Source organism: Geotrypetes seraphini, chromosome 1 (genome assembly GCF_902459505.1).
Source record: "Geotrypetes seraphini chromosome 1, aGeoSer1.1, whole genome shotgun sequence".
NCBI lineage: Eukaryota > Metazoa > Chordata > Amphibia > Gymnophiona > Dermophiidae > Geotrypetes > Geotrypetes seraphini.
The window spans coordinates 247,616,417-247,641,424 of NC_047084.1; the positions used below are offsets into that span (position 1 = coordinate 247,616,417).

The 25,008-nt window shown below is 44.4% G+C and overlaps 1 protein-coding gene across 1 annotated transcript in view; it reads left to right on the forward strand.

The window, feature by feature from the left end:
* The window catches only part of FBXL5 (F-box and leucine rich repeat protein 5), a 157,696-nt gene that overhangs the window by 39,538 nt on the left and 93,150 nt on the right, over positions 1-25,008 (forward strand). Inside the window, exons 7-8 of the mRNA XM_033948883.1 lie at positions 14,165-14,313; positions 15,907-15,989. Of these exons, the coding sequence (XP_033804774.1) occupies positions 14,165-14,313; positions 15,907-15,989 (232 nt within the window). The remainder of the gene's footprint in view (positions 1-14,164; positions 14,314-15,906; positions 15,990-25,008) is intronic.

Consider the following 25,008-nt stretch of genomic DNA (forward strand, 5'->3'; position numbering starts at 1 on the left):
AACAAAATTGTTCAATCAATTGTAACCTAATTATCTTATATTGCATCACTGTACCTCAAATATGATGACTTTGTATTGTACCACTTCACTGTATTGTACCACTTCGCTGTTTGTCCAGCACCTCTTATTGTAAACCGCCTCGAACTATCATGGCTTTGGTGATATATAAAAAAATAAATTATTATTATTATTATCCAAAAGGAATCTACTCCGGATTGTTTGTGTGTCCCTTCTACTTCACTGGGAGCTCTACTGCCACAAGCAGTTTTTCTTTTCTGCATGCCAGCTGGAATGACTGTTTTAGTTCTGCTTTCCCCTTTTCTTATTTTTTCGGTGTTTTTGGCATCTTCAGTCCTTGGAGCTTTCATCCTTGGCATAGCTCTGCTTGCACAGAGAAGATCTCTTACACGTGCAGTTATGATATTTTATATCATGGAAATAGAGAAATATCTCAGTGTTTGAGTTTTGATGTGGGTGTACTTTTGATGTGAGGCTTAAGACAAGATCAAGTTTTAATAGTTGGTGATCATTTTCTTAGTTATATGTGAGGGTAGGTGGTGTGTATGCATGATTAAAGCTATGGTCTCAGGATGGGGAGTTGGAATAATATATAGGTTATCCTAGGACAAGCAGGCAGCATATTCTTGACTGATGGGTGACGGCACCGACGGAGCCCCGGTACGGACAATTTTAGAGTGATTGCACTCTAAGAACTTTAGAAAGTTCTAGCTAGGCCGCACTGCGCGTGCGCGAGTGCCTTCCCGCCCGACAGAGGCGCGCGGTCCCCAGTTTTCTTAATTCCACGGAGCTAAGAAGATGCGTGTTTCCAACGGCTGTTGGAAGTTTTTTTCTATTTCACTTGCCTTCCCGCTCGCGCGTAATTTTCTCTTCATATTTTATTTCTTTCCTTCTTTTTTAACTTTTGTGTAAAAAAAAAAAAAAAAAATTCTTATTTTTCCTTTTTTTTGTCGAATCTGACCCGGCGGGGCCTGTTGGCACCATCGAAGCCTCGGGCTTCGATTTTGCTACAGCAGTATTTCCCTTCATGCCCCCGTCACCGGGTTTCAAAAAGTGTCAGCGGTGTGCACGCCCTATCTCCCTTTCCGACCCACACAAGTGGTGCCTCCAGTGTCTGGGTCCGGACCATAGGGCTGAAACCTGCACCCGCTGTAGTTCTTTACAAAAAAGAACTTTAAAAAATAGACAAATTCAGCAGCGGATCCTTTTCGGTACCGCTATGGAAGTTGCACCGGTATCGACGTCGACGACTTCCTCCAAATCGACTCCGACTACCTCGGCACCGCCAGATCCATCGTCGGTGTCGACTCCTGTAGGTAAGCCGGCTAAGAAGCCTTCCCCTACTGTTCTAGGCCAGCCAGTCGAGCATGCAGTGAGCCAAGTCCTGCAGACTGAGCGCCGGCCCCGTAAACGCTCCGCTCCCATTGAAGTCTCGGCCTCTTCATCGGCATCGACTTCACCCGAGCGTCGAGCGGCACCGAAGGTACCGAGCAAGAAAAAACCGGTACCGGTGCCATCGGGACCAACGTTGGATGAGCGCATTGCCTCTATCCTCCAGGTCCAGCTTAAGCAGCAACTCCAACAGTTGCTCCCGGCTCTCTTGTCTCCGAACCTTCCAGTGTCGGTACCGACTGAGCCTTCGGTGCCGTCTGTCGAACAGCCTCTGTTATTGGCATCGACTGTTTCGGCACCACAAAAATCTTTGTCCATGCCTGTTCTGTCAGCAGAACCAAAACGGCGTGCTACTCCTACGGGGTCGGAACCGGTACTGTTCTCTGAACCCCGTACCGTACTACATTCCCCTGGTACCGTCTCCACTCGGTCTGGTAAATCGGTACGCAAGACTAAACATACTGATACATCGACTCCACTTTCCCAGGGCCGTTTACAATCGGTACGGGACCCTGACTTGTGGGACGATTCGGATGATCCCCTCGGTACCGAGGAGGATTACACATCTGATGAGGAGGAACCATCGGTGCAGGATACTACTGCTAAGCCAGAGCACTCCTCCTTCACAAAATTTTTAAAGGAGATGTCAGACACCCTGTCTATTCCTTTAGAGTCTGACTCTAAAAAATCCAAGGCATTTTTGGATGCCTTGGATTTTGACCAACCTCCTAAAGAGTTTTTAAAGTTACCCCTCCATGACATCTTGAGGGAAACTTTTTATAAGAATCTTGAAACTCCTTTGACAATCCCAGGAGCCCCAAGAAAACTAGAATCTCTATATAAAGTGATTCCAATCCCTGGGTTTGACAAACCCCAACTTCCCCATGAATCCCTGTTGGTAGAGTCAACCCTAAAGAAGACTGCAGGAGCCAGTATGTATGCCTCTGTCCCTCCTGGTAGGGAAGGAAAGGCCATGGACAAATTTGGAAAGCGTCTTTACCAAAATGCCATGCTGGCCAACCGTTCAAGTAATTACGCTTTCCACTTCTCGTTTTACCTGAAGCACCTCATTCAACAGGTGACCTCTTTTCAAAAGTATATTCCGGACCGTAAACTTCCTGCTTTTCAGCAATGTACCTCTAGTCTTCTGCAACTCAGGAAGTTTATGGTCCGTTCTATTTATGATACTTTTGAACTGACATCTCGTGCTACTGCTATCTCTGTAGCAATGAGAAGGTTGGCATGGCTGCGGGCCTCTGAATTGGACGTAAACCATCAGGACCGGCTGGCCAATGCGCCTTGCCTAGGGGATGAGCTGTTTGGGGAGTCCATGGATACCACCACACAAAAGCTCTCCGCCCATGAAACTAGGTGGGACACCTTGTTGAAAAACAAGAAGAAACCTCCTCCTCCTCGTCCATTCAGGCAACAATCTTCATATCAAAGGAGGTTTTCTGCTCGGCCAGCCCAGCCTCATCCTCCTCAACCTCGCAGACAGCGTCAGCAGCAGCAACAGGCTCGTCAACAACAGCAGCCTACTGTCAAACCGGCTACTCAACCTAAGTCGACACAGCCCTTTTGACTCCTTTCTCCAGAACATTGCCAGTCTTCCTCCCTCATGTCCTCTACCTCAGCCCATAGGAGGTCGACTACAAGTTTTTCTATCTCGCTGGGAAGCAATCACCTCCGACCAGTGGGTACTTGCTATCATCGCCCACGGCTACGCTCTAAACTTTCAGACTCCTCCAACATTAAGTCTGCCAAAAGAGTCTGCTTCCAACAAGGCTCAGTCCCTCCTCCTCGCTCAGGAGGTTCAATCCCTCCTTCTTCTCAATGCCATCGAACCAGTTCCTCTGGACCAGCAAGGCCTGGGATTTTACTCCCGGTACTTTCTTGTACCCAAAAAGACCGGAGATCTCAGACCAATATTAGATCTCAGGGATCTCAACAAATGTCTGGTCAAGGAGAAGTTCAAGATGTTATCTCTTGCCACCCTATACCCTCTTCTCTCTCAGGGAGACTGGCTATGTTCCCTCGATCTCAAGGAGACGTATACTCATGTTCCAATTCATCTGATGTCCAGACAATATCTTCGATTTCTTGTCAACCAACATCATTACCAATACAAGGTGCTACCCTTCGGCCTAGCCTCCTCGCCCAGGGTATTCACCAAATGTCTAATTGTGGTCACAGCTTATCTCCGCTCCCACAACTTTCAAGTCTTCCCTTACCTGGACGACTGGCTCATCAAGGCTCCTTCTCCTCAGTCCGTTCACAAAGCCACGGATCAGACCATTTACTTCCTTCGACTGTTGGGGTTCGAAATCAATCTACCCAAGTCGCACCTCATTCCAACTCAGCGACTTCAATTCATTGGAGCCATTCTGGATACTGTTCAGATGAGGGCTTTTCTTCCTCCAAACCGCCTTCACACCATCCTTCATCTCTGTCAGCAGGTGTTCCAGCAACCTTCCATCTCTGCGAATCACATGATGGTGCTCTTGGGACACATGGCCTCCACAGTACATGTCACTCCCTTCGCACGTCTCCACCTGCGTACTCCTCAATGGACCCTAGCGACTCAGTGGTCACAAGCGACGGATCCTTGTTCACAACACATATCTGTGACTTCGTCTCTTCGACAGTCGCTTCTTTGGTGGTTGAAATCATCAAATCTATCCAGAGGTCTACTGTTCCATCTACCTCCTCATCAACTGGTCATCACCACGGATTCCTCCCCCTATGCATGGGGAGCTCACTTGAACGAGTTCCAAACTCAGGGATTTTGGACAACACAGGAAAAGAAACACCACATCAATTTCCTGGAACTCAGAGCGATGTTTTACGCCCTCAAAGCTTTCCAACATCTCCTGTTTCCTCAGGTTCTTCTCATTTGCACAGACAACCAAGTTGCAATGTACTACATCAACAAACAGGGAGGGACGGGATCCCATCCCTTATGTCAGGAAGCTCTAAGGATTTGGACCTGGGCGACTGCTCGTCACTTATTCCTGAAGGCAGTCTACATCCAAGGGGAACAGAATTGCTTAGCAGACAATCTCAGCAGAATTCTTCAACCTCACGAATGGACTCTCGACCCCTCGACTCTCCAGTCCATATTCTCCCAATGGGGCACACCTCAAGTGGATCTTTTTGCAGCTCCCCACAACCATCAACTGCCCCTGTTTTGCTCCAGACTTTACTCTCCTCACCGTCTGGAACCCGATGCATTTCTACTGGATTGGACCAATCTCTTCCTTTATGCATTCCCTCCTCTTCCGCTCATGCTGCGCACCTTATTCAAGCTCAAGAGGGAACAAGCCACCATGATTCTCATCGCTCCACGGTGGCCCAGACAGCATTGGTTTTCCCTTCTCCTTCAACTCAGTTCCAGGGAACCCATACCTCTTCCTCTGTTTCCTTCACTGCTTACACAGCATCAGCAAACACTGCTTCATCCCAACTTACAGTCTCTGCACCTGACAGCTTGGTATCTCTCGGGCTGACTTCGGCTCACACTCTCCTTTCTCAGCCTGTCCGTTCTATTATTGATGCCTCCAGGAAACCGTCTACTCTTCAATGTTACCAACAAAAATGGTCTCGGTTTTCTTCCTGGTGCCTGTTACATCACCATAATCCCATGTCTACAGCAGTGGGACTGGTTTTGGACTATCTGTTGTCCTTATCTGACTCTGGTCTTAAATCCTCTTCGATAAGGGTCCACCTTAGTGCTATTGCAGCTTTTCATGAGCCGATTCATGGAAAACCCCTCTCAGCTCATCCCTTAGTTTCAAGGTTCATGAAGGGCCTTTTCAATGTGAAGCCACCTCTTAAGGCTCCTCCTGTGGTATGGGATCTTAATGTGGTTCTTTCTGCGTTAATGAAGCCTCCTTTCGAGCCTTTGGCCACAACGCATTTTAAATTTCTAACTTGGAAAGTGGTCTTTCTTATAGCTCTCACTTCTGCCAGGAGGGTCAGTGAGCTCCATGCACTGGTGGCTGATCCACCTTTCACTGTTTTTCACCATGATAAGGTCGTTCTCCGTACACATCCCAAGTTCCTTCCTAAGGTTGTGTCTGAATTTCATCTTAACCAATCCATCGTTCTACCTGTTTTTTTCCCAAAGCCTCATTCTAATCCAGGTGAACAGGCTTTGCATACCTTGGATTGTAAACGTGCTCTGGCTTACTATCTTGATCGCACCAAACATCACAGATCATCTCCTCAACTGTTTTTGTCCTTTGATCCTAACAAGTTGGGTCATCCTGTATCTAAACGCACCCTGTCTAATTGGCTTGCCGCTTGCGTTTCCTTCTATTATGCTCAGTCGGGCCTGACACTGGAAGGTTCTGTCACAGGCTACAAGATTAGAGCTATGGCAGCGTCTGTAGCTTTCCTCCGTTCCACTCCTATTGAGGAAATCTGCAAGGCTGCTACTTGGTCCTCAGTTCATACTTTTACATCTCACTATTGTCTGGATGCATTCTCCAGGCGGGATGGACACTTCGGCCAATCTGTTTTACAACATTTGTTTTCCTAATGGCCAACCTTCCCTCCATCCCTCTTTTTGTTAGCTTGGAGGTCACCCATCAGTCAAGAATATGCTGCCTGCTTGTCCTAGGATAAAGCACAGTTACTTACCGTAACAGGTGTTATCCAGGGACAGCAGGCAGATATTCTTGCGTCCCACCCACCTCCCCGGGTTGGCTTCTTAGCTAGCTTATCCTAACTGGGGACCGCGCGCCTCTGTCGGGCGGGAAGGCACTCGCGCACGCGCGGTGCGGCCTAGCTAGAACTTTCTAAAGTTCTTAGAGTGCAATCACTCTAAAATTGTCCGTACCGGGGCTCCGTCGGTGCCGTCACCCATCAGTCAAGAATATCTGCCTGCTGTCCCTGGATAACACCTGTTACGGTAAGTAACTGTTTTTTATAAGAGATTTGATTATCTGAGTTTTACTAGCGGTAAATGGCCTTTCGCCAAGATACATCACTCCCCACTTTAACCTTCACTGCATCAATAAGAAATCCCGCAGAATTCAGCTGTTCGCCTTCCCTTCGCTAAAGCTCTGTCATCTCAAAAGATTCCTAGATAAAACCCTCGCCTTCCATGCAGCCAAGCTGAACCCATGGCTAGCCCAAATGATACTCGAGACCCCCACCTACCTCGGCTTCAGAAAATTACTCAAAACTTACCTATTCAGCAAACAAGACCCTTAACGGTCCCTTCCGGTAATCTCCGGGCCCCTGGCTCGGCTCATCTCCTCCTCATGATAGCTCCTATCCTCCCCTTCTTCTACCCTCTTCCTTCTTCATCTGCCAAGTTTGGCTAAATTTGTTGTAAATCCGATAAATTTGTGGTAAATCTACATGTCTATGCGGATCCTATTCTAATTAATGTAAACCGCCTAGAACTCGCTGGGTATGGCGGAATATAAGAATAAAATTATTATTATTATTATTATTATTATTATGATATACATACCTCCTAGAACAGATTAAATTGATTGAGAGCTTTTGAATATGAAATGAGTGAATTATAGAAGTCAGTGTTCTCCCCAGAATTTTTTTCCAGCCGGGTGTCATGAAAAAGTAGCTGTGTGTGTGTGTGTGTGTGGGGGGGGGGATGCGGAAATTTGGTGGTTAGAATAGGGTCATTAAATCTAGTGGCGTACCTAGAATATATGACAGCCAGTACTGATCATTTTTTAACCCCCTCCTCAATATAAAAAAATTTATTTTTAGTAATAATCCATGAGTCACACAATAAGGATGCACCTAGGAAAAGGCAGCATCTTAAATACTGCAGTGAGCACTCGAACACCAACAAACACATTGTAAAACTAAACAAGCCAGATCCTGCACAGTCAATTGATCCTGTACAGTCAATGCTAAAAGAAAACCATGTCCTTTTCATACACACTTGCCCAATATGGAATAATCACAAACTAAAAATAGAAATATGTAGACAAAAAAACCCCTGAACTGCCAAGAAACCAGATTCTACATACAATGCAACACCACAGAAACAGTGACAAATGTCCCCTAATACTGTGCAAAATATAAAGACAGTAGATGTAAATTTGAAAAAGGTGATACATAACAATCACCACTTTACAAATTAACAAATATAAATAAAACAAATAACGAGAAATAAGAAAATACCATTTTATTGGACTAATCCATTTTAGAGTAAACTCCTTAACACAAGTTTGGTGGGACACAGTTCATACTCGCAATATTGTGCTGATATGGCAAAGTGTCTCTTAACACAAGTTTGGTGGGACACAATTCATACTTGCAATATTATGCCGATATGGCAAAGTGTCTAAAAAAATCAGTAATGTGTGTCTCAGACACCTTATTTTTTTTCCACTTCTTTATTATTTTCAATACTTAAAATACGTGTAACAGTAAATATAACATTTTATACTCAAATATCACACTTAATATTCTTATAATATCAATTTCAGAATTAATCCCCCCTAAACAATCACAATGCCCATACATAAAATATCTATAATCATCCATATCAATGATTCAAAATTCATTAACCTATCATCCCCCCACCTCCCCCCTCTCGGATGTGCATATTTAAAGGGGAAAACACTATTTAAACGTTACAATATTTTGTTAATGGCTCCCAAATCTCCTGAAACCTCTTAAAATTCCCTTTCTGAATGGCCAATGTCCTTTCCATTTTATACATATGACACAGTGAATTCCACCAAAAATTATAATTAAGCCTCGTCCAATTCTTCCAATTGCTCGTAATTTGTTGTATGGCAACTCCTGTCATTATTAATAAAAGCCTGTTTTTCTTAGATTATATTTGGCTTTTAGCCCTCATTGACATACCAAATAATACAGTATCATAAGACAATGCCACTGGATTTTCCAACAAACAATTAATTTTGTCCCATATTGATTTCCAAAATGCCAAAATAAAAGGACAATAGAACAATAAGTGATCTAAAGTCCCTGCTTCGAGATGACAATGCCAATATATATTTGACTTAGAGCTATCCAACTTTTGTAAACGAACCAGGGTCCAGAATACTCTGTGTAACAAAAAAAAACCACGTTTGTCTCATAGATGCCGACATTGTACATCTCATCCTCCAAGTCCAAATTCGTGACCATTGAGATGCAGAAATTTGGTGCTTAATCTCAATACTCCAAATGTGCCTAAGACCAGTTTTTGATTTCTTATTTGCAAATTCAGCTAACAATTTATACCACTATGCAGCCTGAGTAAAGGTAGATTATAGGGATGGGATTAGAGGTAAGTTACAAAATTAATCAGGGACCACTGTTCAGGCACTAGGCCTGATGGGCCGCCGCAGGAGCGGACCGCTGAGCAGGATAGACCTCTGGTCTGACTCAGCGGGGGCAACTTCTTATGTTCTTAAGTCCACCTGAAAACATATGAATTCCAAGCTATACTGATGTGCTAGCTGAATTTCAATTAGATCTGAAATCAGCATCATTAAATTAACTAAGAACACTTCTTAAGTTCTCAGTAGCAAAGAAAACCTTTTTTTTGTTGTTGACCAGTGTAACATTTTTTCTATGTACAGTGTGCTTTGTGGTTTTCTACATTTTGTGGTTACCATTATGTATTAATAAGAATATATTGTGTGTATATGAAAAATGAATGGAAGAAATTGCATTACAATTAGTACTATTATTATGGGGGTGAGGTCAGGGGTGGGTCTGGGACAGAGTTTGGGTGGGAGTACTCGGTTAATATTTGTTAGACTTAGAGGGTACTCAACTTGAAGAAGTTGAGAAACTCTGCCCTTTAGTAAAGGGAGGACACTTCACCACCACTACCTTTTTATGAAATCTTTAGGCAGGGGAAGGAAAGTAGGATTCCATGAACCGCACTGCTTCGTATTTTGTGTGTGCCATTTGCCATATGGAGTAGATAATCTGTAGTATTTCCTCTGAAAATGAAGCCATGCTGCTACTCAAAAATACAAAAATATATAGAGAGAAACAAGATGGCGACGGGAGCGGACGCCTGAGAAGAAGGCTCCCTCTTTTTCAGTTGGCCGGCGTCACTTTTACAGCATTTCTCTTACCTAGTCATAGGTAAGAGGAAAGGAGCCCTTCGCGGCAACCCTCCGGCGGCGACAACAGCACCACATTTGGTGCAGACCACAATTGAAGGAGCATTTGCCCGATGGGGTGAATCTGCAGCTTCTACTTCAGGGGCAAGCCTGAATTTGTCGGGCGAGCTCAGCCTACAGACTCAGAAGAACATAAGAACTGCCATCTCCGGATCAGACCTTAGGTCCATCAAGTCCGGCAATCCGCCCATGCGAAGGCCCAGCCAGGTGTAACCTGGCGAATCCTTAGTCACCCGTATCCTTCTATAATAATAATAATAACAGTTTATATACCGCAATACCGTTAAGTTCTATGCGGTTTACAGAAGATTAGTGGAGTACAAGTTGAGTTGACGTACAAGTTGAGTTAACTTAAGGGATGTGGGAACAATGGAGGAGGTGTGCATCTAACTTGCCCTTAAATCATAGAACAGTGGGTTCCGCAGCAACCTCCACCGGGAGAGCGTTCCAGGTGTCCATCACTCACTGTGTGAAGCAGAACTTCCTGGCATTTGTCCTGGGCTTGTCCCCCCTCAGCTTCAGTCCATGACCGCTTGTCCTAGTCACATTTGACATCGTAAATAACTTTTTCTCCTGCTCTATTTTGTCGATTCCTTTAAGTATTTTGAAAGTCTCAATCAGATCCTCTTGCAGTCTCCTCTTCTCAAGGGAGAACAGTCCCAGTTTTCTAAGTCGTTCTTTGTAGCTCAAGTTCTCCATACCTTTTACTAGCTTCGTAGCTCGCCTCTGCACCCTCTCCAGCAGTTTTATATCCTTCTTTAGGTAGGGAGACCAGTGTTGGACACAATACTCCAAGTGTTGTCTGACCATTGCTTTATAGAACGGCATTATAACCTCCTCTGATCTACTCGTGATTCCCTTCTTTATCATGCCCAACATCCTGTTTGCTTTCTTTGCCGCTGCCGTGCATTGCGCTGATGGTTTCAGAGTCCTATCAATCAGTACACCCAGGTCCTTTTCTTGTTCGCTCTTACCCAATGTTACACCTGACATTCTATACTCGTGCTCCTTGTTCTTTCTGCCCAAATGCATTACTTTGCATTTTTCCACATTAAACTTCATCTGCCATTTCTCTGCCCATCTCACTAACTGGCTCAAGTCTCTCTGGAGTTCCTCGCTGTTCTTTTGTGATCTGATCGCCCGACATAACTTAATGTCGTCTGCAAACTTGATGATTTCACTGGACATTCCTTCTTCTAGGTCGTTGATGAAAATATTAAATAAGATGGGCCCAAGAACCGAGCCCTGGGGCACACCGCTAGTTACTTTCTCCCAGTCTGAGAGCTTCCCATTTATGCCCACCCTCTGTATTCTGTTTTCCATCCATTTGCCTATCCACCTTAGTATGTTTTCTTTATTCCATGGCTTTGTAATTTCCTGAGAATCCTTTCGTGTGGAACTTTCGTGTGGAGCTTTCTGGAAGTCCAAGTATATTATATCCACCGGTTCTCCACTATCAATTTGTTTGTTCACTGTCTCAAAGAATTGAAGTAAATTTGTCAAACATGACTTCCCTTTCCTGAAGCCATGTTGACTGGCTCTCATCAGGTCATGAGTATCCAAGTGCCGGACTATGCTATCTTTAATCAATGCTTCAACCATCTTTCCAGGGACAGATGTAAGACTCACAGGTCTATAGTTGCCCGGTTCTCCTCTTGATCCTTTTTTGAAAATTGGGGTGATTTTCGCTATCTTCCAGTCGTCCGGTTTTAATTGACAGGTTAGCAAGGTTTTGCAGTAGTGCTCCGATTTCTACCTTTAGTTCCTTTAATACTCTCGGGTGAATTTCATCTGGTCCAGGGGATTTGTCACTTTTAAGTTTGTCGATCTGGTAGTATATCTGGTCCAAATCCACTTCTACTGTAGTGAGGCTGTCCTCTATTTCTCCCTTGAACACTTTCACTGTTTCAGGTATTGATGCAATGTCTTCTTTTGTAAAGACAGACGCAAAGAAGGAATTTAGTCTGTCTGCAATTTGTTTGTATTCTTTGATGTACCCTTTTCTTCCTTGGTCGTCTAGCAGACCCACTGCCTCTTTTGCAGGTTTTTTCCCTTTTACGTATCTAAAAAAGGGCTTGAAGTTTTTGGCCTCTTGCGCTATTTTCTCCTCATAGATCTTTTTGGCATCCTTCACCGCCTTGTGACATTTCTTCTGATCATCTTTATGGCTGTTCCAAGCTTCAGTTGTTTTCTCGCGTTTCCATTTTTTAAAGGAGTTCTTTTTTTTCTCTTACGGCATCCTTCATCTCTTTAGTAAGCCATGCTGGTTCTCTTTTACTTTTATTTTTCCGTCCTTTGGATATCTGTGGAATGTAGAGATTTTGTGCTTCCGTGATAGTATTTTTCAGTAGGGACCATGCCTGATCTACCGTTTTAATTTTGTCTACCCTTTTCTTGAGCCGCTTTTTTACCATGGCTCTCATGCTGTCATATCTTCCTTTTTTAAAGTTAAGGGTCGTGGTTAAGATTTTGGTACGTTTCCCTCTCCCAATGTCAAGTTTAAAGTTGATCATGTTGTGATCACTCGTCCCCAGCGGGACCGTGACTTCTACTTCTTTTGTCTGACCAGTAATGTCATTTAGGACCAAGTCCAAGGTGGCATTCCCTCTCGTCGGCTCTCCCACCATTTGTTCTAGGAAGCAGTCCCCTATCATTTCCAGGAACTTTGTCTCTTTGCTGCAGTTTGAGGTTCCCATGTTCCAGTCTATCCCCGGGAAGTTCAAGTCTCCCATGATCATTACATTGCCTGTCTTACATCCTTGTTTGATTTCCTCTATCATTTCTGAGTCTGTCTTCTCCGTCTGTCCCGGGGGTCGGTAATAAAGGCCAATTTTTGTGTCTGTACCGTTGTGTCTAGGAATCTTGATCCAGAGGGATTCCAGCTTCTCTTTCCCCACCGTCTTCACCTCTCTAACAGATTCTACTCCTTCCTGAACATATAGGGCAATACCTCCCCCTTTCTGCCCTGTTCTGTCCCTTCTGTATAGCTTGTATCCCTGCAGTACTGTATCCCATTCATTTTTGTCATTCCACCATGTTTCTGTTATGCCAATGATTTCAAGTTTGTCACGTCTTGCTATTGTCTCTAACTCTCCCATTTTGTTTCTCAAACTTCTAGCATTCGTATACATACATTTAAGTTCCCTTTGTGATCCTTTCTTGGACTTTCTAGGCTTTGCAGCCCCTACTGTGTCTTTCATGGTAGCTGTCCGTACTCTTGCTTTGTGCTCTTCTCCCCCTATGTCTGAGCGGTTGTTAAGCCCGGAGCAAAGGCAGCCACCACTGCAACCAGGAAGCAGTTCAGTGCTGGGAGTGTCTGAGGAATCGATGTTCCGGGAGGAGATTTCGAGCCTCAGCGAAGGAGGGTCGGTAGCTCCAACACCATCAGGAGCTGGAGAGGCTGCAGAACAGCAACAACTACCACATATATGCAGCAGAGGTGAAAGGAGCTTCGGGTGGAACTAACATCACATTTGGGGTGCTGGAGAAGCCGGAAAAAATAGATATGGAGGCTTTATGGCAGGCCATTTCAGTTATGGACGCAAACCTCAAATTGTCTTTTTCTATTTTAAATACTGACTATAGGACTATCCATTCTAAAGTGGAGCAACAAGGTTTGATCCTTAAAGAAATGAGTGAAAAGATAGAAAAACATGAGACAAAAATATGTGAAATGAAAACTTTGGATTTGGAATTAGTAAAGGAAAGAACATTTATTGCTAGGAAAATGGAAAGTTTCGAAAAACAATTAAGGAAAAACAATCTGAAACTCCTTAATTTTCCTAAGTGTCCCTTAATTTCACCAATGGAGATGGCAAGGAAGTACTTTAAAGAAATTTAGCTTATTCCTACAGAAAGTTTGCCACCTATAGTCAGAGCTAATTATTTTCAAATAAAGAAACCTGCGGAAATGTCTACTCCAAATGAGATTCAAGGGGAAAATAAAAAGGATATTAACTTAACAACTTTTCTGGAAAACTCTTTAGAGGTCATATCAGAAAGGAAAACCTTGCTAATAACTTTTGCTTTGGAAAGTGATAGAAAATATGTATTGCGTCTGTATTTTCGTTGTATAAATGATCAGTTTTTAGGTTCTAATGTGCAAATATTTCTAGACATGTCTTTAAGATCTCAGAGGCGTAGAAAAGAGTTCTTAGCATTGAGGCCAAGAGTCCTAGCCTTGGGAGCAAATTTTTTTGCTGAAATTTCCTGTAAAATGTTTTGTTACTCATCAAAATAAGAGTTATCTATTTTTTGAACCTGAACAACTGTTAGGGTTTAAAGAATCAAAAGAGCAAGTAGTGCCCGTAGTTGATAATGTATAACTTGTCATGAATGGTTATAGTAACTGCAGATAAGTGCCACTTCCTAGTTGAATAAGATTTTTTTCATTCATTAATATTTTTCTAAAATATCTCTCAATATATGGTGGACTAAATAGGTTGAATTAAAGGAATAACCTAAATCACTGAGTTAAGTGGAATTGGGTTTATAAATTTTCTGTTAATAATGTTTGTAAATCTGTATACAAGTATTTGATTTGCTTTGAAATTTGAGAAATTGAATAAATAAAAAGTTAAAAAAAATACAAAAATATAAACTTGGTTATATTTATTTAACAGAAGATGCTTCAGAAGAATCAGAAGCTTTCACCATTGCTCAGAGAGAAAAGTACTTACTCCATGGTGTGATACATAATGTTCTCCCATATGTGGGATCTTCAGTGACAACCCTAGTACTGGCATACAGTTCTGCTGTTTCCAGTAAAACGGTAGGTATTGCCTGACAGTGTTACTGTATATATAGGGATTCTAATCCTAGATGTTTATCCTTCGGAATTTTATAGGGATTTTGTTGTTTGTTTGTTTTAAAGCAATTTATATGCTTTCCCAGGTTTGGAAAAATGGGGGTTTATGGTATTTGATGTGGTAGATGGATTCTATTTCTTGCCCCCTCCGCCCCAAGCCCGGCAATAGCATTGACCACAATCCTCCCCTCACCCCTTCTCTAAGCTCCAGGAATAGCACATAGCCCACAGGCCCCTTTTCTCTCCCCTGGAACATTTGGAGAGGAAGGCCTGTAAAGAAGCAAATTTACAGACAGTGGCAGAGGTCAGTGTGAGTTCACAGTGGCAGCAAATTTGTTCGGGAGCAAGCAAGGGGAGATGGCGATGCCACAATGGTATTGTAACTGATGTTACTCCTGCCATAATGAAAAATGATGCAAAGGCATAAGATTTCTAACTATTTTAAAAATTGGAACATGTATGTCACAGCCGATAAATTTTTTATCTTTCAACGTGGTCCACCTTAAAGAAGATTCTGCTCTCCTTGAAGTCTTCCATTTAGGTTAAAAAAAGATCTTACGCTAGAATCCCTACCATACGTCCATTGCTTGAGTTAATGACAGCCTGACCAATGACTCCTTTCCTAGCTTTCTCAAGAGTGATTTCATCCTACTGCAATATTCAATTTTCTGCCAGTTTCCAATTTACCATTCATTTAAAAGACAGAAAAGGTTGTGCATGTTCAGTTGAGACTCTTTGGAGAAGACCTAAGTCCTCAAGTGCAATCACTTTTCTGCTCAAGCTGCAGCAAAGAAGTTGCCCAAGTATGACTTCTAAATAAATCCAGATGGAAACTAAGGGACAAATTCTGTAAAGGACGCTAAGGTTAGGTGTCCACAATGTGGACGTCCAGCAACTTAGGCATCCAAATAAATTAGATAATAAGTCCAATTAACAAGCAATAATTGAAAGTTAGACATCCAAAGGCTGTGTGCAATTCACAAAATAGGCATCCACAATTTTGTGGGCATTCATCAGAAAAAGCTGTGTGGCTTTGATAATGGAATGGAGAGACGATCGAATGGCTAAGGAGAAATACAGTTGAAGTTTTGGATTGATTTAATCAAGATCCTGACTTGAACCCAATAGAGATGCTGTGGCAGGACCTGAAACAAAGCAGTTCAACCCTACAAATGTGTCTGAATTAAAGTAGTTCTACAGAGTGGGCTAAGATTTCCCAGGACCGATATGAAAGACTGATATCAAATTATAGGAAGCATTTGTTTGCAGTTATTGTAGCTGAATATGTTGCACCCAGTTAAGTTTAGGAGGCAGTTACTTTTTCACATGGGTGTTGAGTAACTTCTTAACATAGTTGGTAAATAATTAATTACTGTGTGTGTTTACTCCAGTTCTCTTTGTCTAGTATTATATTTTATTTAAAGATCAGAAACCATTCAGTGTGACATATATGCAATAACAGGAGAAATCAGGAGTTAAATACTGTCACATCACCATAAGCAGCTCTGCTTTCTTGCATTTGTTTAATTTTCTTAAATTCATATTTTTTTCTTCTAGGTTCAACAGATGTTGGAACTTTGCCCAAATCTGGAACATTTAGATCTCACTCAGACAGATGTTTCTGACTCTGCATTTGATGGGTTAGTTCTGTGTTTCACCATTCTTCTAGAGCTAGTGTGCACTGCTAAGTCTAAAAATTTTGCCTAGCAGTATTTTCTTTCTCTTCTGGGCATCCAATTCAGTATCCATTTGCTTTATGTAGGGCTTTTATATCATTGGTTTTGATTTGCAATTCGTTTATTTTTACCTTTTTCTCTCTATTGCTCTGATTTTGAAGATACTTTTCTTGATAAGAGGTTACAGATCGCAGTTATTCTCAGAATATGATATTTTGTACATTATGTATGATAGTATACACCTCTGTTTTTAGGGTAGGTATTCTTTAGTATTTTTATCCTTCCTAAATGAATTTATAGTATTTAATTTTGCGACGGTTTAATGAATTGAATGATCTTCTGGATTTAGTTTTGGAGATGTCTCCTTCAGGAATCAAGCTGTGATCTAGGATTTTGTGAGTGGTAGCTCAAAAAAAGTCTTGAGGTTTCTCATTCTTTATCATATTTATTTGTTTGGATTTATTAACTGCCTTTTTGAAGGCACTCACTCAAGGCGATGTACAGCAACAATAAGTCAAACATAAGCAATATACAATTTCAGCAGAAAAATATTCAAATTAGAGTCAAAGTATGCTTAGTATGCTAGGAGCGATTGTAAGGGCAGCAAACCTTTTTGTGAGGCAAGTAAGTAAAAGTAAGATGAAAAGAAGGCCACTTTGGTTCTCAAAAGTAGTAGCTGAGAAGGTAAGGAATAAGAGGTTAGCTTTCATAAACTACAAAAGATTGCAGAAAGAGGAAGACAGGCAAAAATATTTGGAAAAGTTAAGAGAGGCTGGTTTTGTAGTCAGGAAAGCAAAGATGCAAATGGAAGAAAAAATAGCTGACATGGTAAAATGGGGAGACAAGACATTTTTTAGCTATATTAGTGATAGGAAGATGTGCAAAAGTGGCATTGTGAGATTCAAAGGTGAAGGGGAGGAATATATAGAAGCTGATAAAAAAAGACCGAATTGCTTAACAGATATTTCTGTTCTGTGTTCACGGCTGAAGTGTTGGAAGCGGGACCGCAAAAGACAAAGGTGAATAGGGATGGAAGAGTAATAGACCCTGATTGATTTTCAGGAGGTTGTGTTCGTGAGGAGCTAGCTAAAATAAAGGTAAACAAAGCAATGGGGCCAGATGGTGTACATGCTAGGGTGCTGAAGGAACTTAGGGAAGTTCTGGTAGCTCCGCTGACTGACCTTTTCAATGAGTCTCTAAAGTCAGGAGTAGTACCGGAGGACTGGTGAATGGCAGATGTGGTCCCTCTCCACAAATGTGGAAGTAAGGAAGAAGTAGGGAATTACAGGCCAGTAAGTCTGACTTCTGTGGTAAGCAAATTAATGGAAACACTTTTAAAACAGAGACTGGTGAGAGGTCACGTGATGTGTTGAGTCGAGCAAGACGTGCCTTGCTCGTGCTCCGGGGCCCCGGGGCCCTTTGAACCTGATCCAGCGTTTCTACCGGCTCTGATCTTTACTACCCTATCGGGGTAGTACATGGACAAGTTCCCTACCGTGCCTAGCCCGGCCATGAGTGGCAAATCGTGTCGCTCCACAAGAGACAGGGAGACCAGATCGGCGCGGCCGGACTTCAAGATGGCGGCGGGTGACTCCGGTTCCGCGCTCCCCTTGTCGGAGGCTCACATGGCTGCCCTGTCTGCCTCGGTCGTGCGGGCCTTGGATTCTCGCTTTGACCAACTGTCTGGTCAATTAACATCGTTGGAGACTCTTTTGGGGGAGACCACGAGGCGAACGGGCGAGCTTGAGCAAAGGGTATCACAGGTGGCAGATGCCCACTCTGCTTCCTCTGCGGACCTGGCGGCGATGCAGGCGCAACTCAAGCGGCAAACGGACAAGCTGGAGGATCTTGAAAACCGCTCAAGATGGGACAACTTGCGCCTGATTGGCCTCCCCGAAGCGGTTTCTGAATTCCGCCTTCTAACCACTTTGGAGTCCTGGCTCCGGACAGAGTTCCCTCTTCCGGCTGGTGTGGGCCCCCTGCAACTCGATCGGGCGCACCGCCTGGGCCGGCGCTTTGATGGCAGTGATCGAGCTCGGGTCACCATCTTTAAGATCCACAACTCAGCCGTGAAGGCTGAGTTGATGAAGCAATACCGGCAAAAGAGGTATACGCTTCAGTATGAGGGAGTTCCGGTTCGCCTGTTCCAAGATTATTCTCCGGCGCTGCAGGAGCGCAGGCGGCGCTTCTCCCGAGTGTGCTCTGCTCTGTTCGATCGGAAGCACAGGTTTCAACTTCTTTACCCGGCGCAATTAAAAGTTTGGACTTCTACAGGATGGCAGGTTTTTGCTACCGCAGAGGCTGCACAGAACTACCTGGACTCCTTACCGGGAGAAGCGGGACCCTCATCGGCCACCTGAGTTCTATAAAAGACTTGTTGAATGGAGCTGTTCTCCCTCATTTGAGTGGCTTTGATCTGTTTGGCCATTGCTAGCCCTTTGAGCTTTGTTCCAGCTTGATTCTTTTTGGCCCTTTAGCCTCCTGGACTCTGATAATTACTTTTCACCCAGAGATTGGGCTGGTTTATGGCCACTCTTGCTACATTTTATGTTTTTTATATAACTTGTCATCCTGGGGTTGTAAGCCTAGATTTGCTGTTTTGTACTTTTCCAGTTTCTGTTTAGGCATTGCTGCTTGTTTTTTAGGAGCCCTTGTTAGTTGTGGGTGTTATTAAGGGGTTCTATGGGTGTTATGCCAAAGGGGGGTTTTGGTTTCCTGCCTGACTCGGGGGGTTGTTTCTCTTGGCGGGTTGGCGTGTGTTTGTGGGAGCTACGTTTTGTTTGGGGCGTGGAATGTGTGTGTATTGCTGGGCGTGGGTGATGGGGGGGAGTATTTGTGTGCTTGGGAGTTGGTGTTTGCTCACTTTTAACATTGTGCCAGTGGGGTTGACTGTATTATGTATGCTTGGATTACATGCCCCTTCGGAGGCTCCTTGGTGATCCTTTAGGCCAGCTGGCATTGGGCTGTGTTACTCCCCGTGTTTGGGGGTCATTCTGTTTCTTAGCTTCGCTCTCCTATGGCTCTTTCGGTGTGTGTGATGGATGGATGGGATGTTCTGCTTGTCTATGGTGTGGATGGGTTTGAGGGATTTGGGGCCCTAACTGCATCCTTGTGACTCTATCTTTGTTCCACATATGTGGGACGGGGTTTTCATTCTGGTTGGGTTCTTGGAGGGTTTGTTTCTGGGGGGGTGGGGGGGGGGGGTTGGGGAACGGGGGGTGGGTTGGGGTGGGGGGGGTTGGTATTAGGGGGGTGGGGGGTCCTCCTTCAACGTGTTTGCCTCAAATTTGTTGTGATTTTTTGTTCCATATTTGCTGCATTGTTTTTCTTCAGTGGTCACTGCTACTCTGGGGGGGGGGGGGGGGGGGGGTGGGGGGCTGGGCCCTTGGGGTAGTTTTCTGTTAGGATACCTTTTCTTCTCTTGCATCTTTTCTGCCTTTCAGCTGTGAGTACCCCTTTTAGAATTACATCTTGGAATGTAGGGGGGATTACGTCGCCTGTTAAGAGATCCAAAATAATTGCAGCTCTACAGCGTTATCGGTCAGATATTGCATGTCTACAAGAAACTAGATTGACCGATGTAGAACATCTTAAGTTGCGTAGATCCTGGGTGGGAGAGGTGTATTTTGCTTCCTCTTCGGGCCGTCATGGGGGCATTGCTGTATTGGTCCGCAAGTCTTCTCCCATTGGTGTCCAGGTTTTGGATAAGGGGTCCGACGGCCGATCCCTGCTCTTACGTCTTACCTTGGGAGGGCGCTCATATCTTTTGTTAGTGGTTTATGGCCCCAATTCTGGTGAATCAGCCTTCTTGCAGCGGTTGCTCCAAATTTGTTCTCGTTTTCCTGATGATCCTCTATTTCTCCTGGGAGATTTTAACTTGGTTATGACTCCTGATCAGGATAAATCCGGATCTCCCGTTTCTTCCTTGGGTTCTAAGGGTCACCTTCTTTCGGACTTTTGTGACTCTCTTTCGGTTGTGGACCCTTGGCGCCTCCTGCACCCTGAAGTTCGCGATTACACTCATCTTTCTCGTGCCCATGGCACTTGGTCTCGCTTGGATTATATCTTCTTGTCTTCCTCTATGTTTCCTTCCGTTCAATCGGCTGCGATTGGACCGCTGTCTATATCGGATCATGCCCCTATATGGATAGATGTTTTCTTGGATTCTTCATATCTCCGAGCGTCGTTCTGGCGGTTTCCCTTCTATCTTGCACAGGATACGGAATTTCGTGCCTTTTTGCAGGCCCAATGGGATGACTATTCCACGAATAATGCTTCCCACATGGATGATCCTATTTTGTTTTGGGAGGCTGGGAAGACGGTGATTCGAGGTCATATCATTTCATTTCTGTGTGCTCGTTCCAAGCGCATTAATCAGGGGATTGTTACTCTCGAACGGGCCTTGCGTCTGGTGAAGCGGTCCTTTTCTCTTCACCCTTCTCAGGAGACTCGAGACTGTTATTTGTCTACTCAGGTGGCCTTGAACTCCCTTCTTCATTCTCGTTTCCAAAAATGTAAAGCTTTTTATCAGCATCGTTTTCATCGTTATAGGAATAAACCCGGCCGCCTTATGGCTCGTTTGGTTAACACTACGACTGGGAGGAAACCGATTTTGTCTTTACAGACCCAGGGTGGTGGGGTGGTGTCCCAAACTTCTGAAATCTCCGGGGTTTTGTTTGACTTTTTTCGTCGGTTATATGACGCTCCGGAAGACGCTTCTTTGGAGATGGTGACGGACTATCTTCACTCTTCTGGGCTCCCTCGTTTGTCGGAGGCTGCGGTTTCTTCTCTTAATAGTCCGTTCCGGGCGGTTGAATTAGAATCTGCTATTAAATCGCTCCGCTCTGATCGGGCTCCAGGCCCAGATGGGTTCTCGGGTGACTTCTATCGGATCCTTTCTCCTTCTCTTTATGGACCATTGTTGGCATATTTTAATGAAGCTGTTGCCCGTGGTTCTTTTCCGCGCTTTGCGAATGAGGCCCTTATTACCTTACTCTTGAAGCCGGGTAAAGATGCGGACTTGCCCGGGTCCTACCGCCCCATTTCTTTAATAAATGTTGACCTCAAGCTCTTTGCACGCCTGCTGGCTGATCGTCTTGCTCCTCATTTACCACAGCTTATACATGAACATAAGAACATAAGAACATAAGCAGTGCCTCTGCCGGGTCAGACCACAGGTCCATCCTGCCCAGCAGTCCGCTCCCGCGGTGGCCAAAAACAGGTCAAGGCCTGTCTGAATCATCAGAAGGGCTCCCCTGTCATCTTGGTTTCCCATTTAAGTTCTGCCCTCCTATCGAAGTCCTAGCCCTCCGGTCTTGCACATGCACGACCAGGTTGGTTTACTCAGTACCCCACGATCCCTCTATCCCTCAGGAATGAAGATCAGGTTGGTTTTGTTAGGGGCCGCCAGTCTGTACACAATGTCCGTAAGGTCCTTTTCGCTCTTGCTCAGTGCCAATCTCGCCATATTCCGACATTATTTGTTAGCCTGGATGCCTCCAAGGCGTTTGATAGCATTCATTGGTCGTTCTTATTTCGTACCTTGGAGTATGTGGGGCTCGGGGGATTCTTTTTGGATGCCGTGAGTTCACTCTACTCTAATCCGCATGCTTCTTTGCTTGTTAATGGGACCCGCTCAGATTCTTTCCCTATTCTTCGTGGAACCCGACAGGGTTGCCCTCTTTCCCCTCTTCTGTCTCTTCTTTCTTTGGAACCCTTGTTATGCACTCTTCGGGGGTTCGCGGAGGTTAGAGGTCTCTCAGTTGGCAACTTCAAACTTAAGACCCTGGCGTATGCAGATGATATGTTCTTAATTCTTACCCGCCCTGAAGATTCTCTCCCGGCAGCTCTGGATCTCATTTCTGAATTTGGGTTTCATTCAGGGCTGTCCCTTAATTTGGATAAATCCTTGGCCTTACCTTTTCCACCGGATTTACGAACTTCCTGGAGGGGTGCATTCCCTCTTCGTTGGGCTGATTCCACTTTACGGTATTTAGGGGTTACCATTCCGCTAGATTTATCTGCTCTGTACCGGTTGAATGTAATGCCGCTGCTTCAGGCTTTACAAAATAAGTTGCACCTTTGGGAATCTCTTCCTTTCTCGCTTCTGGGCCGGGTATACTTGTATAATATGCTCTTAGTTCCCTGTTGGTTTTATGTTTTTCAGGTCCTTCCCCTTTATTTGACTTTTTGTGACGAGCGTATACTGGAGCGCCTAGTCCAGAAATTTCTTTGGGCTGGTAAGAGACCTCGTTTGTCTTATAAGCGGGCGGCGACTCCCTGGTATAGAGGTGGTTTGGGCTTATTGAATCTTCGTTATCTGACAATTGGTTGTGGCATGCGACATATTAATGACCTCTTTCGGGGTACTTCAGCGTTCACTAACACTTCTCTAGAACTTTCTTGTTTTTCTTCTGCTCACTTTAGTGCTTATCTACATTTTGTCCCTTCTCTTATACCTGAATCTCTTTTTATGAAAGTGTTGCATCGACCCTTGAAGAAGGCTTGGCGTTGGGTCTGTAAATTTCACACTCTTTCTTCCTCTGTCTCTCCCTTTCTGCCTCTTCGCTTTAATGGCTCCTTTCTGCCTGGGATTGATGGGCCGAGTTTTGTTAGGTGGGAAGCGAAGGGCATTCACTATTTATTTCACTTGGTTAATGATGATGGTACACCTAAATCTTTTGCTCAATTGCAAACAGACTTTGATATTCCTATTTCTGATTTTTTTGCTTATATGCAAATCCATCATTACATTTCTTCCTTACCTCCTAGCTCCTTACAGGCCTCCTGCCAAGAGTCGTTATCTTTGGCTTTTACCATTGGTTCGCAGGAGCCGGTCCCACTCAAGTTCCATCATCGCCACTTGAAAGATGAATGCCCTTTGTTTGACCATTCTAGGCTGCGAGATGCTTGGTCTTGTGATCTTGCTGTAGAGTTGCCTTCCGACGTCTGCCAGCATTTCGAAAATATACCACCTTTTGGGAGCAACATTTTAAATTGATTTTTCGTTTATATATCTCTCCTAAAAGGGCTTATTTGGCTCACTTTCGTTTAACCGCTGCCTGCCTTCGCTGTCAGGCTCCGGAAGCCAGTTTGGGACACATGTTTTGGACTTGTCCTCCGGTGCAGCATTTTTGGATTACTATCTTTGCTTTTGTTGAAAGTCTTTGGAATGTTAAAATCCGCAGCTCCCCTTTGGTTTTGTTTGGGACTGTTCCTCATTATTTTCCACGCTCCAAAGGCTTTGCAGCTTTTCTCAAATGGTCTTTCCTGATTGCTTTGAAATGCATCTTACTGAAATGGCTTGAAGCTGAAGCTCCGGACTATTCCCTTTGGAGGAGCCGCATGATTGCTCTCTTGATGTGGGAGTGACGGGATGTGACTGATTTGTCCTCTCGCCAGGGCCGCCTTTTTCAGATTACTTGGGAACCCTTCTGGACTACTTTGACCCCTCTGGCTCGTAGCCGGATACTTAATTGATGCTTTTTGTAGTGCAAATTCTTTGTTTTACTTTTGTATGGAGTTTGTTCTTTGATTCTTTTTGGTACTTGGAAGGAGGGGATTGGGAGGGGGAGGGGGGATGTCTTGGGTTGGGTGGTGGGGAGGGTAGTTCTTTGGGGGAATAATTCAAACTCTTTTGAGCTGGTTTTGATCTTGTTGTGGCATTCTGTTGTTTTTCTTGATTGCTCAATAAAATATATTTGAATAAAAAAAACAAACAGAGACTGGTCAAGTTTCTGGAATCCTGTGGATTACAGGACCGGAGGCAACATGGATTCACTAGAGGTAGTTCTTGTCAGACAAATCTGATCAATTTCTTTGACTGGGTGACCAGAGAATTGGATAGAGGATGTATGCTAGATGTCATATATTTAGATTTTAGCAAAGCCTTTGACAGTGTTCCACATAGATATCTAATAAATAAACTGAGCGGCCTCAGGATGGGTCCCAAAGTGACGGGCTGGGTCAAAAACTGGTTGAGTGGAAGGCGAGAGAGGGTAGTGATCAATGGAGATCGTTCTGAGGAAAGTGATGTTACCAGTGGTGTGCCTCAAGGTTCTGTTCTTGGTGTGTGGTCTTCATCATAAGGCGTATGGGGACAGACTTAAAGATTAGAGAATGACACGGTGGCGGTTTACCCGCGGCCACCGCATTTTAGCCGCGGGTCACCCGCCGAAAACGGGGAAGAAAACTAGCAGTCGCTGCGGCGACGGGGACAAGGCCATTCACCGCCCGCGGGGCGGTGAATGGTCTTGTCTCCGCAGTGAGGTATCAAGGATCGCGCGGTCCCCGCAGCCACCGCCTGCCCGCCCGTAGCATTTAGCCAGCTCCCTCCCTCCACCTCACCTTAAATTTCGAGTTTTCCGGCTTCCTTTTTTCCGAGCCGCACGTGTTCAAAAATCTGTGCATGCGCGGCTGCGCGAGTCAATCAATCTTCTCCTCTGATGCAACCGGAAACAGGAAGTTGCAGGAGAGGAGAAGTTTGATTGACTCGCGCAGCCGCGCGTGCACGGATTTTTGAACACGTGCGGCTTGGAAAAAAGGAAGCTGGAAAACTCGAAATTTAAGGTGAGGTGGAGGGAGGGAGCTGGCTAAATGCACGGCTTTTTGAACGCGTGCGGCTAGGGAAAAAGGAAGCCGGCAAACTCGGAACGAATATAAGGTGAAGTGGAGGGAGGGTGGGAGCTGCTGGACCATTCTTCATTACTTTGCCATACTAATTCCATTCTATGTTAGGTGCCACGGACTCAGATTCGAGTCCTAGCGATGATGAGTTAAAGATCCCAAAAGAAGCCAACTTCTAAATCCAGTGGTTAGAGCTACACTACACTCCTTGTGACCCTGGGCAAGTCACTTAATCCCTATTGCTTCTGACACAATGGGCAGTTCCAAAGACCAAGACTGGCCAGTGTCAAAGACAGGATGCTGAGCTTGATAGACCCTTAGTCTCCACTGTTTTTAGTGATCAACAAAGTTCTATGTT